Source organism: Glossina fuscipes, unplaced genomic scaffold (genome assembly GCF_014805625.2).
Source record: "Glossina fuscipes isolate IAEA_lab_2018 unplaced genomic scaffold, Yale_Gfus_2 2, whole genome shotgun sequence".
In the NCBI taxonomy this organism is placed as follows: domain Eukaryota; kingdom Metazoa; phylum Arthropoda; class Insecta; order Diptera; family Glossinidae; genus Glossina; species Glossina fuscipes.
Genome location: NW_023998416.1, coordinates 1,055,717 through 1,071,916, shown reverse-complemented (window position 1 = coordinate 1,071,916; position 16,200 = coordinate 1,055,717). Strand labels below are relative to the sequence as shown.

The window sequence follows — 16,200 nt, the reverse complement described above, 5'->3', positions numbered from 1 at the left end:
GTTTTTGCTTCTGTTAGAAAATTTCTCTTTTTTTGTCGTTTTATATACACAAACTTCTAGAGGAAAATACATACATGAATATATTTGTTGCCAGGCGTTGCTTTTTAGTTGTTTGTTGTGTCGTTTCGGTTGCTCGGCATGAGTCCCTATGTCATCAAAACGTTTTGTGTGAATTTTAAAACAAAATAATGGAGATTTTGTTTTTTTTTTTTTTTTTATTGTATTTTACCCAAATGCAATTTGTATCTAGGTATTGTTGTTGTAAGGCAATTGAGAGGGGGGTTCCACTAAACAAAATTGATACAATTTATATTCTAAATAGCAAAACTAATTATACCGTATACAGCGCTACTCGCTTAATGATATGTTAAATGTATTAATATATTGAAAGGCATTTATTTTTTTTAAAAATGTTGAACGTTGGCAATATCAATTTTTTCTCCAGTTTCTTTATATTCATCTTATAATTTAATTGAATTGTTGTTTCCTTTTTCTCTTCTCTATTATTGGATTTCATTATTTTTACGTTTGGTACAAAGCGTCAGTGTGCATAGCTTAGAGTTTGCTACAAAGTGCTTTTAAAAGTTTGGATGTCGGTGTTCCCAGATTTTTCCAAGACATATAACTAAGGTTAAGCACATGGAAGATTTGTATAGTCTGGAAGACGGCGCGGGACGCTGAAACCCTATTGTCTATAATAGCGAGATAAATTAATTGATCGGTAAGATCATGTGATTCGGTGGTGGTATGTAGACTGACTGCTTCTAAGAAAGTTTCCCAAAGACGGTACTTGACGTGAACTCTTTGTCGCGATTTAAGGTTTTCAAAATGATATGCACAATTGCGAACGCGCTGTTCTATAGATACATAATAACTTTTGCTATCTAGTCTTTGCTTGGGTTTAACGATTATATCCACATTGGATTTGGGTGAAATTGTACAAAATGCGTAAACATGTGAGTACTATAGGTAATACGTTCACAGTTCAACAGTCACGTAATATTTAATAAAGAAAAAATTCGTCACAATTAACTTCTCAAAGGTGTTAACTAAAGAGAGAATGTGAACATGAAAATTCTAATTTATCTTTTGCGGCGCCCTTTATTTCACATAATTATGAAACGGTGGTCAAAGCTTTCCAAGCTTATGCTTATGCAAAGTGCAGTTTTCGATTTCTATAATGAGTTCATACGTGTAAAGGGTGATTAAAAAGATTTCTGCGCTTTTTTGGCCTTCTTTTGATGTTGTTTTTGTAGTCTGTTCTTTTCAAATGATTCCAAGCTATGATGCGGTTTAGGGCCTCCGCTGTTTGCTGACTGATTGCTTGCCGGTTCCTCCAACACTTGCAAAATTTTATTGACTTTTTCAGTGACTGGGCGACCAGACCGAGGTGTATCTTTGAGAGTGAAATTTCCGGAACGAAACCAAGCAAACCACTTCCGTGTCTTTTGTTCACTCACAGCATTCTCACCATACACTTCACATTTTCTTTTTTTGCAGCGCTTTTACCATTTTTCTAGTAAGAAAGCGTCAATATAACTTTTTACACGAGCAAAGAATTGGAAAATTATCTTCTCAAAAAATATAAGATGGAGTGTCACCTCTTAAGCACATGTTCACCTGAGACAATCACGTCAGTGTTGCGTGATATATAGACATCAACACCAACTAGTCGCAAAAAACCGCCCAGACCTTTTATATCACCCATTTTTTATATTAAATTACCGGCCGAAGCAGACCGTAGATAGGGCGGGAAGAAAAAGAAGTTCCGATAAGAAAATTTCAATAAGGGCTTCTTTCTGTTTCCATAAGGGTTTCGGCTGCATTTTTTCAATGTAACCGTTTGTGATTAGTTTCTGCGATTACACAAAAAGCAAAAAAATTGGTTTTGCTCTAATAGTTTAGGGCGGGTATTAGATGATACAGAGGCATACAGCTACAGCTACAGCTACACAAACACTTAATACAATGTTTGTGACAAATTTCACGAGACGACTATTACTACAAGTGGTGATAGAAAAGATCTGCTATAGTGTCTACCTCCAGAGAGAGATAAATGTGTATATCTGGGACAACGCTTCTATCGAGAGTGCTTTGATTTTTAATCTGGATGTAGCGTGGGTTATGCCTCCTTATCAAAATTACTTGTCGAAACACTCGCCTTCCAAATTCCGAGAGAACCTTCTGGCGAATAAATGCATTTATTTTCAAGCGTACAGTTGCAATATCTCTTTCGTTCTTTGCGATTCCCAGTCTTATTAGCAAGAATGTAAGGCGAATTTCAATTATCGAGGTAATTAAAATGATGGTGAATTCACGCAAAAATGATTGCTTCGGACTTTGGAATTTCATTTCAAAAAAAAAGTTTAAACAATTTGCAAAGTTGATGAAACATGTTGTGCTCCGATATTAAATTAAAGAGATTTTAAAACCTAATGTGAAATTTTTAAAATCTATGAAAGGAACATTTAAAAGCAATATGTAGCTGGGTCAGAAATGTTTCCCTCCTAAGCATGAAAATGCCAGAACTTGTCCACAAAAGTTTAGGAATATATGTACGCATGCCCTAATAATTATTCACCAAATTTTTCATTATTTTTGATATGCAATTACTCATGATAATCGTTTGAGTTGATGTGGGTTTTATTTAGACAACGGAAAAAATTGAATAACGGGTTTTTATTATATATTCGTTATTAACCGAGGTCACTAAATAAAAAAAAAAAAATGATTGAAATACCATAGGCTTGCATTAGGTGTGAACTGACATTCTTTCCGGGACGCAGCACCATTTTTAAAGGATGACATTTTGATTGACTGAACTAAAACGCAAACGTTCCAGCTTAGTGGAAGGTGAATATTCGGGACAGATAAAACCTCTATCCATCTAAATGGTTAGCAAGATAGCCAAGGCTATGAACATGTCCAAAAAAGGCGTTTGTCACATATAGAACAATGATTTAAGCATGAGAAAGCCGGCTGCATGTTAAGTCCTATGTTTGTTCATGTTGGACTAACAATCTGTTCGAGAGTAAAATTCGGAAATCCTTTTGGCGTAGCTTAAGCGGCCCCGATTAAATACTCTGGACACAAAAGCGCACTCAACGCAAGTAATTGTGAAGGGAGAATTAGCTACAGAAAAGACAAAGCCTATTCCCCCGGAATAGGAAACCTTTGAGATTGCCTTCTGGGAGAGTCACGAAGATGTCTTAATCGATTATCTTGAAAAAGGAAAAACCTCTACCTCTAGAAGCATTTCATGCATCATTGCGTGGCAAGTTTTATGAGAACTCTTCTCTTTCGATGCTGGTGAGACTAAGACTTCTGAGACATAAGACAAGGATTAACTCAGATTATGTCACCAATTGAAACTTTATGAATATGTTAAGTAAAAAATAGTCCAAAATATAGCGTTAAAGCAAATTTAAATTTGGCAATATTTTGAATTTAAATAATGCGTAAGCAAGTTTATTAAACTAACAGATGACAAGAGACTAATGCTAACGAGCGTTCATAATAAAAAAAGCATTCAACGAGACCGACAGACAGACCGACTATGTTAAGAATAATTGTGAGTGCTGTTCTTCATATGCATTTTATTTTTTAGATTTTTTTTTCATAATAATATAAAAACAAATAAAATCACAAAATATTTTCTGTTCTTTGGGGGGTATGAAAATATTTCTATATCGTATATATTTACTCATACATACATACAAGCAACTGTAATTTACATTCAATGTCAGGGGAATATCATTAAAACAAATTGGAACTGCAAAATGATAATGCAACATATGAATCATATGTCTTGCTTCACATACCCCATAAATACTGCATAACTGAACTGCATAACTTAGCTTCACATAATTGAAGTCAAGTACACGTACACATTGATATTTAATACAATATATGCGAACGATTGTCTTGTCTATAATAACAACTTCTGAGAAGACTAGTTCTTCTGTATTTTCGATGTATGTTGTTGTAGGTTAGATTGACGACTTACTGCGAATAAACGATATAAAACCCCCCGGAAGGCCCACATGGTACGCATGTGGCCAATGAACTATGCATTAAAGAGTACATTATTTTATATTATTAATAAGCATTATAAGAGCTGTAGACGTTAAGAAACTTCTTATATTATTATTTTATATATTTTTATTTCTTTTTTCTTTTTTTTTGCAGGTAAGAGAGAGAAAAAAGGAAAAATTGTAAGTAATGCGTGTTTTTAGCATTCATTAGTTAGGATAAGAGTAAAAAATTTCCCCTGGATCAACTATATATTTTTTCTCTTCACTTAAAGTGGTATCCAACTTTATTATATCCACCACTCGTTTTCTCATAATATTTGCAAGACCCAAAACGAAACTGCAGAGACTCTATAAAGGCAAAGAGATACCGAGAAAGCATGAAATTCTGAATTGATTACGTCATGTCTGTCCGTCTGAGTGGTATGTGTTGTTGACACGCTCCTAACCGCCAAAATGAAGGCATCGAAAGCAAGCTTGGTTGAAACATTGCTTTTGCGCGCAATTGGTCAAATTGGTCAGATTACACGCCCGCATTAAAGCAGAGACGGCGCTTTCCTAAGCAAAAGGTTGGGGATTGTGGCTGAAGTTATGCCTTCTTATCGTAAGATAAACAAGACGGAAATTATTTGGAATTATTTTGTACACTTTTTAAATGGAAATATTTTTTTGTCTGCGTTATGGTGGACACCACGACCTGGTGTCCTGGTGTAATCTTTTCTTAACAATTATAGTGAACTAAAAGATGGAAGGTAAAGTTTATTCCGTTCGCTTTCTTGTAACTGACTTTAAAGGTATGGGATGCTAAGAGTTTTAATTGTGGCGGGTATGCGAGATTCGGCCTTAGCCGAATATAAATTTCTTACGTATTTAAATGATGACTCTTTTACGGCAAGGTTGTTGCACATTACGAAATGGTATAATATAAAGCATAACATTATAATAATAATAATTATTATTTATTTAAACCAAAGAAATAAAAATTAAGCGAATAACACAAGAAAAGGCAAACTTGAAATTTGAGAGTGAGGTTTTGATAAAACTATAAATTTTTTTGACATTACTAGCTACTACTGCCAGTTTAGGAAGGATCTTGGCGATTACAAAGTGTGTGATTTCTTAAGAATGTACTGATGTATTAGTAATGCAAATTCATGCAAATCTTCTGAATTTTATTGATATTTATCGGGTAGATCGATAGGAGCCGCTTATGAATAATATAAGATTGGTATGAATAATAGTAGTATTGTCGATTTTTTCCTAAATTTTCCTTTTCACTTTTTGCTCAAGTCCCTCTTTCCCATTCTATCGCGCTTAAATGATTGTGTGAAAGTCAGAAATTTACCCACTCGGTCAAGAGACGTACATAACTAGTTACTACAAAAAAGCAATTTAATCTTATCCCCATAGATGGCGGCTCGAAGTTGAGTGTCTAAGGCCGCTTTCACCATCGAGAGATTATGTGTGACGGTAATAGTTTTAAGTTTGCTTTTGCGAGCCATGTTTGGGACTTATAAGTTAATCTTAGCTTCGAAACACTTTTGTGTAGAATGTCACGGCAGAAGAGATTTGGCATTATTTTGTAGAATATGCGTGCGCTCCATTCCACGAGGCTCCTTGGGGAGTTCACTTCATTGTTAGCTCTAGTTCTAAATGTTTATAGGATATGTATTTGAAGAATTTAGGCCCATCAACCCATTACATCACAAGAGTTAAAAAAGCACGTGAAGCGATTGTGTCGAATGCTTTTTCGAAATTGATTGAAAAAATTGACTTGATTTCTTTTAGAAATTGCTGGGTTTTCAGCAAGAGCATCAATACATCTCAAGTTCTGCTTGTTACCAGGTCACTACGGTTTTTGTCTTCTAGTCTAGAAGCTATAATTTTTACCAATATATTTGAGAGCGAAAACAACAAAAATATTGACATTTATCTGATGCAGCGGAGACATTTTTATTTAGAATCTGCTCAAGGTTGTGTACAATCTCTGCGAGAGATTCTGTATAATTAATTCAATACGCGAGACCAGTGCTTAAGAAATCCTAGCATGCATCTAGCTTTATTGATGGACAGGTTCATATGTAAATTAAAATGAAGTTTGCTGTCGAACAACACTCTCTATTCGCTAGTCTATTCAGTTTTCGGTAAATCTCTCCTATATATGCTTAAGTTTTCAAACTGAAAGTTCTTCGTTGCTTTAATTCTGTCCTAAACTGATCGTACGCTTTTTTCTATAGTAACAAATTTTTTTGATGGAAATGAGTTTTGAAATGATACCATAAATCTATTTTTTTCATCCTTCTTAGCAAGATCGCCGTGTATACTCAGCAGGGAAGAATTGCATGTTGAGAATAATTGTTAGTTGAGATATGAACAAGTATGCGGTAATGCCTCCAACTTGGGTGATTGCAGTTTCTGCTAAAAAGCCGCGTCGCATGCTTGTAGTAATTAATCCAATCAGCGTTGCCCAGAACAAATATTGTTTGGTTTTAAAGAATATCAGAAATGTCGTAAGACTCTCATGCTTGCGAAAAAAGTAGTAACAAAACACGAGAAAAATTAAAAACAGTGTTTAGGAAATAGTGCGTTTTCGAAAAATTCCTTCCGAAATTTGAAGGCGCATTAAGGGGACACCAACTGAATATAGAAACATTTAAGAATAAAACTTTTCTTTATTATTTTAAATATTATGTTTAAACGTTTGGGTCCTTATAGCATTATACAGACCCATGAATGATTTTTTTTTTTTTTTTTTATGTGCAAACAAATGCAATTTCCATCTAAGAATATCATAAGGTTACACAATTTAAAAACGAAAGCGAGCGAAAGAAAAAGCCGGCTTTTTTTTTTTTCCATTACATTTCGTTCGAACGGCTACTCGTTGATATTCTTTGTGACGCCAATGGTTAGAAATGGTACAAGCATATATAACACTTACTATATTATAATATTAACAGGCATGACGCATACGGAATTGTGCCTTCCTTCGTTTGAAATATTAAACAATGGTGTCATGTTTTCATATCGCACATGTCGGCATAATTCTTTTCTTTATGCGGTTTGTTGATTAGAAAAAAATTTAGTCTATTCCACTGTAGACGACTCGTTGCAACTAATTTTTACGAAACTTAACAACTCAGTCGGTTAACATTTTTTATTCCTTTACACTAACCAATGTGCAAGTGAATCATCATCACCATACCTGTATGCAGTTAGTTTGTTGGCGCCGTTCTATTATTAAAATATATTCGATAAGTTTCCCCCATAAAACCGTTTATGTCATCACGCAACTTTAAGTATTCTTCTGTGATAGTACGTTAACGGTGTCTCTCGTTTGTAATAACTTAGGCTCTCTATGCTGTTGGGAGAGTTGTATTGGTCTTCCATACTTCTCTCTTTTATTTCAATATTTTTTATGTTCACGCATCGAACTCTCTCTCCCTCTCTCGCTGTTTTATTACTATTAAGGGTACCTATTAATTTCATCGTTCTATGGAAGAAGCCGCTTAAGTGTATCGTAAATTCTTTATCTCTATAGTCTTTCCCTGTCGTTTTACTTACGGTGATCCGTTTGTATTAAAGGACGGAGGACAAATGAAGTATAACTTGAATAGGAAAATTTTATTTTTTTTTTTTTAAACTTTTTGCGAGCGTCTCAAGCACTCGACGAAGATTGTGAAGCATTGCAAAAACATATTTGCCTTTCGCTTTCCTTTTCCCTGAACCCGAGAGAGATTCTTTCGAACTTGTACATCTTACTCCGAACTTCAATAACTTTAATGGATCGTGTTTCATATCAATCTGGATTCGGTTACATTGATGACTTTGTTGAAGACTTATCTTTACTCGTATTATTTGAAACTTAGGTCGTTTTCAGAAATTCTTAAGCGATAGAAACTCTATATGAAAAGCAAAAAAAAAAAGTCGGTATTAACGTAAATCAAAGCCGCATTCACCTGATCAGTTGTTTGAATAGAAAATCACGTGTCGGCTTAAAGGTTAGTGTAGTGCATATTTAAATATTTTCCTTGAAATATGTTATGAAATAACCGGCATTTTTTGTCAGAGAGAACGAAAAATCGCAAAATGTCAGCATAAAAAAGCATAGGGAGGCAGGATTGGTGTTTTTTTTTTTGTTTTTCCTTTCATCTCTCTAACCGTTTTTAGTCATCACGTCTCCGTTTTACTCCTACTCCTCAATAAATTTAGTTAAATAAATATTTAGACGCATGACATTTCAAACATGAGCTAACTTGAGAGTACCAGGAGGATATGAAGAGAAAAAGGAGAGTGTCTCATCAACATAAATCAAATTTAACCGAAACATTAATTAAGGACGTTCCTTTGAACATCCAAATGTTTTTGAATAATTTTGATATTGATTTTAAAATTTTAAAGCATATAAATATTTGACATTTTTTTTTTTTTTTTGCATTATTTTTGTATTTCTTATCACGTTTTTAAATTCTCCTACTCCTATTTGTTTTCATATTGCCCTTTTTTAAACTGTCCAAAACATCCCTTTCTAAAGATATTTCAAATTTTTTCGTTGCCTTTCTGACAAATCCTTCATGTTAAAAGGTTATAAGCTGTTGTTAAAAATTCTCCAACACTTAACTTTAGTACGCATTTGTCGTTCGTGGCGTTTATACCGTTACAATTTTTAAGCAAACCACCCAAAAGGTCTTAGGCAAAACAAGCAAAAAAAAGAAAAAGCGCATTTTACTCTTTAAAACGACTGCGCTACTCTTATATTTTCTCTCTCACATTGATACGCTCTGAGCTGATTTGATTTATCATAACTAGCATTAATGCTGAGCTAACTGATTGAAAAAAACTGCAGCCAACTTCAGATCTATATACAACTTGGAACTGTCAACTTAAAGACCCATAAAGACTGTTATCGTTGCCCTCATCGTCGCCGTATTAGCAAAAATTTCTCGCGAATAATCAGGAAGAAAGGAGACCGACCGACCGTTTTACGTTTAACTTTTCTGAAAAACAAAATCAAAAAAAAAATTTTTAAAGACTGGAGTATAAGAAAAGTTTATTCTTTTTAAATAAAGAATTAAAAAAAAACAAAAATTAAAAACGAAAACAAAAAACAAATTGAAAAATTATTTTTAATTCTCACTTTAAAACATCTGTTAGACACCGCCCTCTTTGTGTCCAGTGTGCAGTAAAAAAAGTAAACAAAGTATCTTTAAAAATATTAAACATATCTTCATAGAAAAGATATTTTCTTTTATAAAAAAAAAAACAAAAAAACAAAAAATACTTAACTTTTTTGTAAATTTAAACAAATTCAAATCATAACATTTTGTGTAAGCTAAACAAGCAAACTAGTCAACCGCTTAACTTGAAACCCGTCGCGACGTTAGTTGTTAATTAATCACCTCTTTTTTGTATTAAATTTATAAATAAGTATTCGAGTAAAATCGATAAATTATTTAACAAAATGCTGATTGGATTAGTACGCGACTCTGTTATGCAGTGCTTCTGCCATACCTGCAGGGCACCAATTTTGCCAGCTGGTAAGATATTTCGTCTTGTAAAGATTTCATGTATAATTATAAATATTAAATTAAATTAAATTAAATTAATTAAAGCAAAAACCATTAATTATATCAAAAAATAGTTTAAAACGAATTGTTAATAAATAGAAAAGTCAAAACAAGGCCTGTTCCATAATTGTTTTCTGTTTTGTTTAACGTCTTCGAGACCTTTTGGGTTCCTTAGTTAGGATTCTTTCAAGCGAAATGACCAAAAAATAGCTGAAATGGCAAAGAAAATTTCCGAACTGTAATTGCAATATTGCAAGATAAAAATTCCTGAAACAAAAATGGCAACACCTTATTTTAGCTTTCACATATTCGAGACCAAATAGCTGGGTCATTTAAGCCGATCGATTGCTAAGCTTAATTGTCATCTAAATTAAACGAAAAACTTCAATCTAAATCTTGTTTTAAACTAATGACAATGAGGTCTAGGTAAAGGAATTAAATTTTATGATATCAAAGGGATTTTCTCTGCTTGTGTCTACACGTGTCCGTGATATCGCTAATGTTTGCTTCTTGCTTTTTTTACGACGAATTAGTCAAAAGATATTCGTTGCACCTGTATAAACGCGATGATAATCTGGGTAGAAAAAGTATGGAAAAAGAACTAAGAGATGCGGCCGCAGCCTGGAAGACCTATGTGCTGATCGGTAGATGTTATGACTGCATCGATCGAGCATTCACTATAGTAGCAGGCACACGCCAATTGTAACCAGTATATAATCTACTGCAGTGAGAATTGCACTCGGACACGACAATTCGAATGTCGCCACTCAGTAGTTCTTCGAGATTTACAAGGTCGGTTTGTATAGTTCATCTTAGTTCTTTTAGAGAAGACACATAATAGACTTAATTTTGAACAAAAGTCTTTTTTTATTTGAAAATTGTCCGCCTAAATGGCCGAAGGCAAGGAATCTCGACTAGCAACTCAATGGTCGCGGGTTCAAATCTCAAGTGCGGTAGAGTTTTTAATAAAAGCCGATAGCCTTAGATGTGCTACTGCTTTAAGAGTCTAGTCTTAGAATTTATTTCTCCGGCGAAATCAATATTGCCAAGTAGGCAAAGGATATCCACTGACAACTTAATGGCTGTGGGTTCAAATCTCAATTGCGGTAGAGTTTTTAATAAAGTCGGATACCTTAGATGTTAAAGCTTTAGGACTTTACTCTTAGAATTTACTTCGCTGAATAACTTAATAATAATAATAATGCTTTGCTAAGTTTGAATAGAATCTAGAAACTAGATAAGAAATTTTTGAGGCGTAATTCCTTAGGGAATGACTTTCAATATATGTTGTTAGTGATCATTTTTGCGTCCGCACATGTATGGATTTAAATGAAAGCTGAAATTATTATCGTTAATGGAATTTTGAGCGTGGAAGGATAAATCGCTTATTTCGAATTTTTTTTTGTTTTTATTATATGCGTGAAGACCTATTCGTTTGGCATGCCGAGCATTTGCATCAAATAAAGCCAAATAAATTATGATATAACATATTTCAGTTTCCTCTCTGGTCGGTAGTTGATAGTTATTGTTATTCAAATCGATCAAAATAAAGATTAAGTTAATTCCGATCAAATTGGGTTTAATGCTGACACTGAATTGCATATGAAATTTACTCGATTTTTGCTATGACTTCATATGTGCTCTATCGACTTAAAATATTGAATGTAAAATATGTTGTCAGCTAAGGGTGTTTCAGTCAATCTGAAGTCTGAGATCAATTTTATTCCGACATTTAAGATAGATTCGGCGAACATTTTGAATAAATTTAATGTGTGTGACTTGTTAAACTTATAAATTTGTTAAACTGATAATCTATAATATATTTTTGTAAACTTGGTAACAGCAAAAATAAGTAAGTAAACAGACGGACATGAGAATCTTTGTTATACTTTGTTATGCTTTCATTAAAGGTCTAGAAGAAAGCAATCTTTTAGAAGAAATTGTTGAACATTAGAAAAGTTCTTTAAAATTTTTAAACAAGGTGCCTAAAACTATGTTAGAATTCTAAACGCGTCTGCATATTACGTCTTTACAGTTTATTCTCTCGTTAAGTTTATTGTCATAGCGACCATGCAAGTATAACGAGTTCTTCTTTCATTTGGAAATACGCTTCATGCGCCTGATGAAAACACGTTTTCTTTTTTAAATCATTTTAACAATGCTCATATTTCTGTCCATCCGTCCGTTTGCACAAATGAAACTTGGAAAGCTTTAATTCATATATGATTTTTAAAAATATACTTTTTAAATTTTTGCATTGATGATTGCATACAAAGCGTTACAACGTCGATCCTATATATTATTAATATGATGTAAAAATTAAAACAAATATATCCCAGAGCTATTTAAAAATCGAGTGTGGTATCGGTCTGACACCAATTGGGGACATTTGCAATTCGCAATATATTTTACCGTTTTTATATGAAAATCTAACCCAAGGCAAATATAAAAATTTTGCTTGTTTTTTCATCTCTTTTTTTATATCAAAATCGCTTAAACTCCTGCCTGCGAAAAATAAAACAAAAGAAAGAAAATAGTATACAAAAGCATGCTTCATGAATATTTTATAGCTCACATGGCAGACATCAGGCGCCAAGAAAATGACTCATAAGTTACAACGTAAATTTGGATAATGTAAATAATAGTATCGTCAATGGCATGCAATCGTAAAAACTAATAGTTTTCTCTATTAAATTATTTGAATTGTATGCTTTCTTTCTTTGATTAGTTGTCTAAATTTTCCCTTAATTTTTACACACACACACACACACACACACACACAATTGGGTATAAAGCCTAATGCAAAAAAAAATAAGGAAAAATGACAGCAAATCGATTGAATCTTGATTGTTATCTTATTGCGTTTCCTTTGAAATTATAATGAAACGACAATTCAAAGTATGCTTGCAGGCAAACTTAATGGCCTTGATTTATTTCTAATTAATTTTTATATTCCCCCCTTTTTCATTTAGATAAAATAATTGCTTTTCATTCACTATATATAAAAAAAATCATTTCTTTTGCATATTTGTTCACTTGTGTAATATAAAACAGTTATTAATAATAAGTTTCTTCGCAATTGCATTTATTTCATTCATAATCAATCGGTTAAGGATATAACAATATAACTTTATAACGTTATATAATGCATTAATCATAAGCTGGAAAATCATTGATTAAACCTCTCGTGAGCCATGAAACAGTGCATACTCTTAAGAGACAGCAAATAAAATGCTACTTGCACGGAGTAAAATAAAGTCTTTATATCTTGCTCTTATCCATATATGATCCGATAGATGCATAGCATATTAATAAAACACAACGTTAATCGTTAAGGCAAAATATCTTCGTTTTCCAAATTTTCTCAATTTTTTTCTCCACATCCCCGAAATGAATGTCTCATCTCTCTTTCTCTCTCTCTCTCTCTCTCTCCCTCTCTCTATTCTATAACTTTTCGATTCGATAAAAGAAACTATGTATTCTAACTGTGATTTAATTTGAAGAGATTCTTAGAGTTCATACACTGCCATATTGTGGAAAATTGCAGCGACTTTATATCTTAAATACTACACTACTACACATATGTATACATAACGTAATTCGAGTTTGATTGTAAGTTTTGAATTTGCCGTATTGTGCGGCACGAAAATGTCATTTGTGGGAAGCGTTAATTTCTCTGTTTATCTCTGAAAAGTGCTGCTGAAAACCATTGATTGCCGTCGTTGACGCAAAATCAAAATGCGTTTGATTAAGTTAAACCATGAAAAAAAAAAACAATCATGAATGAAACCTTAAATATTCATAGCGAAGTGTAAAACTTCTACTACTCCAAATTCATATTCTGTATGTGACGTAGAATATTCCCATGTTCTCAACTGCAACACAGTGAACCATTACCGACATCAACTATCGCAGATAAGCAGAATATGAGAGAAAAATCCCGTTGCTTGTCTAATAAGGCAGTTTTTCAACGTGACAGCAGGCCGTTCAAGAAATGTTCACAGCTTTGAAACGATATGCGCTGTACTTACTGCCTTCCGCAGACATTGGTTCAATCCAGCTTAGTTAACAGTTTTCTTAATCGATTATATATGGATTGCCTAATGATGTGACAATACTGATACTCCAAAAAAAAAGTGAAGAAAAATTCGTGGCCAACGATTAACAATATTTCAAATAATCAATTTATAACCCCTCGACACCCCTTTTGTCATATATTAAAGAAAACAGGAAGTTCTTAACCTACAAAAAGAGTTAGTGGACCCGTGACATAATTAGAAGGATTAAAAATGTGTTTTTCCTCAAGAATTTTTTGAATCAAAATATTTGAGTAATACTTTCCCTTTATTAGTTTATTGATTTGGAGAAACTCAAAGCCCACTTGAAAAAAATTGCTTTTATTTTCAAATTTTGAATGTCCTTCCATCCAATTAATCATTTAGTAGTAGTTTAGTTTTTCGTATTTGAAATCAAGTGACATGAATATTTATACGATGAACTTGTTGTTGTTGCACAATAGCACAGGAGAAATCATTTTATCTAATTCAGATCACAATCAAAAAGTTTCTTGTTTACATTCATTGCATGATTTTTAAAATTTTACTCGTATTTAATGCAATTAAAATGCGTCTACTTTTTATTTATGCTGACTATGTTCAACTATTTGTTTGATCGGTTTTGCCAATAAAGCACGTTCGTAAGAAGAATGGCTTCGATAATTGCCCCTAACGACGCCAATTTTGCTTTAACCCTTAGTATGGTTTTCTCATTTATTCCAGTCGCTATAAGATTTACATGAAGATGGCCAAATGTTCTTAAGGCAGAGAAATACTTTTTTTTTACTATTTTTTTTTCTCGCTTCGCACTAGAGCATGAAAACGATTTATTATTTTTAATTAGTTGTGAAAATCTGAAAACATATCGATAAAATTTACTTTTTCTATTGTATTTAAGCTTAAATTTGATAATGGGTTCGACGTATCAACTCTCCATTCACAAAGACCCCAGCATTTGATAAGATTTACGCAACGGGTCTACGTTCGCGGTTTCAAATCACAATGTGATAGCGTTTCCTTTAGTAGTAGTTGCGATCGCTTCCCTATTTCTTTCTCTTTCCTCACTTCATTCCGACCTTTGCCGTAAAACACGAATAGGGTACATCCCGTAATTGATTGATCATACAATTAGAAAAAAAAAGAAGAAGAAGAAGAGAACAAAAGGAAAATATTGCTTTCAAAAGATGCATTTTAGCAAAAAATAAAATTTAGTCAACTAAATAATTTGTTTGCAATTCAATGATTTCCTGCCTTAGTATATTTAGTTTGGACAGGTTGTAACACGGATAACCGACGGATTGTAGAAACAACATGATTTCATTTTTGTTGCCAATGGCGGCAAATTGTCAATCGATTTTTCATTCTTAATCGATTAACAATGTACTGAATGACAGCAATTTGTAGAAGAATTTTTGCAAATCAGTACAAAGTGTTGTGGTGTTTGCGTGCAAATAAGCCTTAAGGTACAATTAACCAAAGAACATTTGGACCATCATCGTATTCTCATTGAGCTTATGCGGCCTTCATCGATTGAGTTTTTTTTTTTCTTTTTTTCAGAATACAATGTTTTTTGTTTGATAAATTTTTACCATAATTTGCAATTGTGTCACAACTTTTAAGTTGTTTTCACGTTCATTTTCACTTTGACCAATGTTCAAGTTGAATTGCGTGGGTATATTGGTAGCATTGCGACAGGTCAAACTATCAATTGGTCATGAAAGGCATTATTACCTGAGATGAAATTCGGATCTACACGTAAGACCTGGAAGCAACCGATTAATTCAGCCAATATCGTGCAAAAGTTGTGCCAAGACCGTTAAAAATCTCGCCAAAATCGCCCAAAAACCAACGTAATGTTAATAGTGCTGTGCTCTATGAATTCCTTCCGCCGGGCCAAAATGTTAACAAGGAATATATTATATGAGGTTTAGGTTTACTTTGAAGACGACCAAATAGATTTGGAATATTAGGTTCAAGGAAAGAGAAGAAAAAATTAAATTGCTCCTACTTCTTGGACGTATCAATATGCATAACCCGTTAAATTTATGCTACCAGTGTTAGTTGAGCTATAGATTTCCGATATCTTCAAACGGGAAATACAGAACTTTTTAGAGAAACTGACCTGTAAACTGACATGTAAATGGCAGATCTATCATATGACAAGAGAGGCCTATGTAGCTAAACTAAGACATGCCTGTAGGTTGACTTCCAACACTTTTCCACTCAGTCTGTTTTCTCATGTGTTTATGACGCTGATATTTGAATTCAGCGACTATTGATGGAATTTAATTTTTTTCTGTCCGCAACGTGAAACAGTTGAGAGGAAGGAAGGATTGACTATTGAAAAATCATCAGAAAAAAGCAACAATTATAAAAACCATTCAACTCTCGATCTAAGTAATTCTAGAATGAATAATTTTATATGAACAATTAAAAAAGTTTTTTTTTTTCCCCCTTCCATCAGATTAAGCTAACGAGCATTAATATAAAAATTATTTGCAATTTTTTTTTTTTTTTTGCAAATTTCTTTTAATTTTTCACTATTTTAAA

General features: G+C 33.1%; 1 protein-coding gene across 6 annotated transcripts in view; it reads left to right on the top strand.

The window, feature by feature from the left end:
• LOC119633042 (GYF domain-containing protein gyf-1) overlaps nucleotides 1-16,200 on the top strand; it is a 103,792-nt gene that overhangs the window by 33,069 nt on the left and 54,523 nt on the right. The window contains exon 1 of one of the 6 annotated variants that reach the window (XM_038026232.1): nucleotides 8,751-9,565. The exons of 4 other annotated variants lie outside the window; for them this stretch is intronic. In XM_038026232.1, coding sequence (XP_037882160.1) covers nucleotides 9,490-9,565 — 76 coding nt within the window. In that variant the 5' untranslated portion in view covers nucleotides 8,751-9,489. Of the gene's footprint in view, nucleotides 1-8,750; nucleotides 9,566-16,200 lie in introns of those variants that run through there. One more of the 6 variants, XM_038026238.1, reaches the window with a different exon arrangement.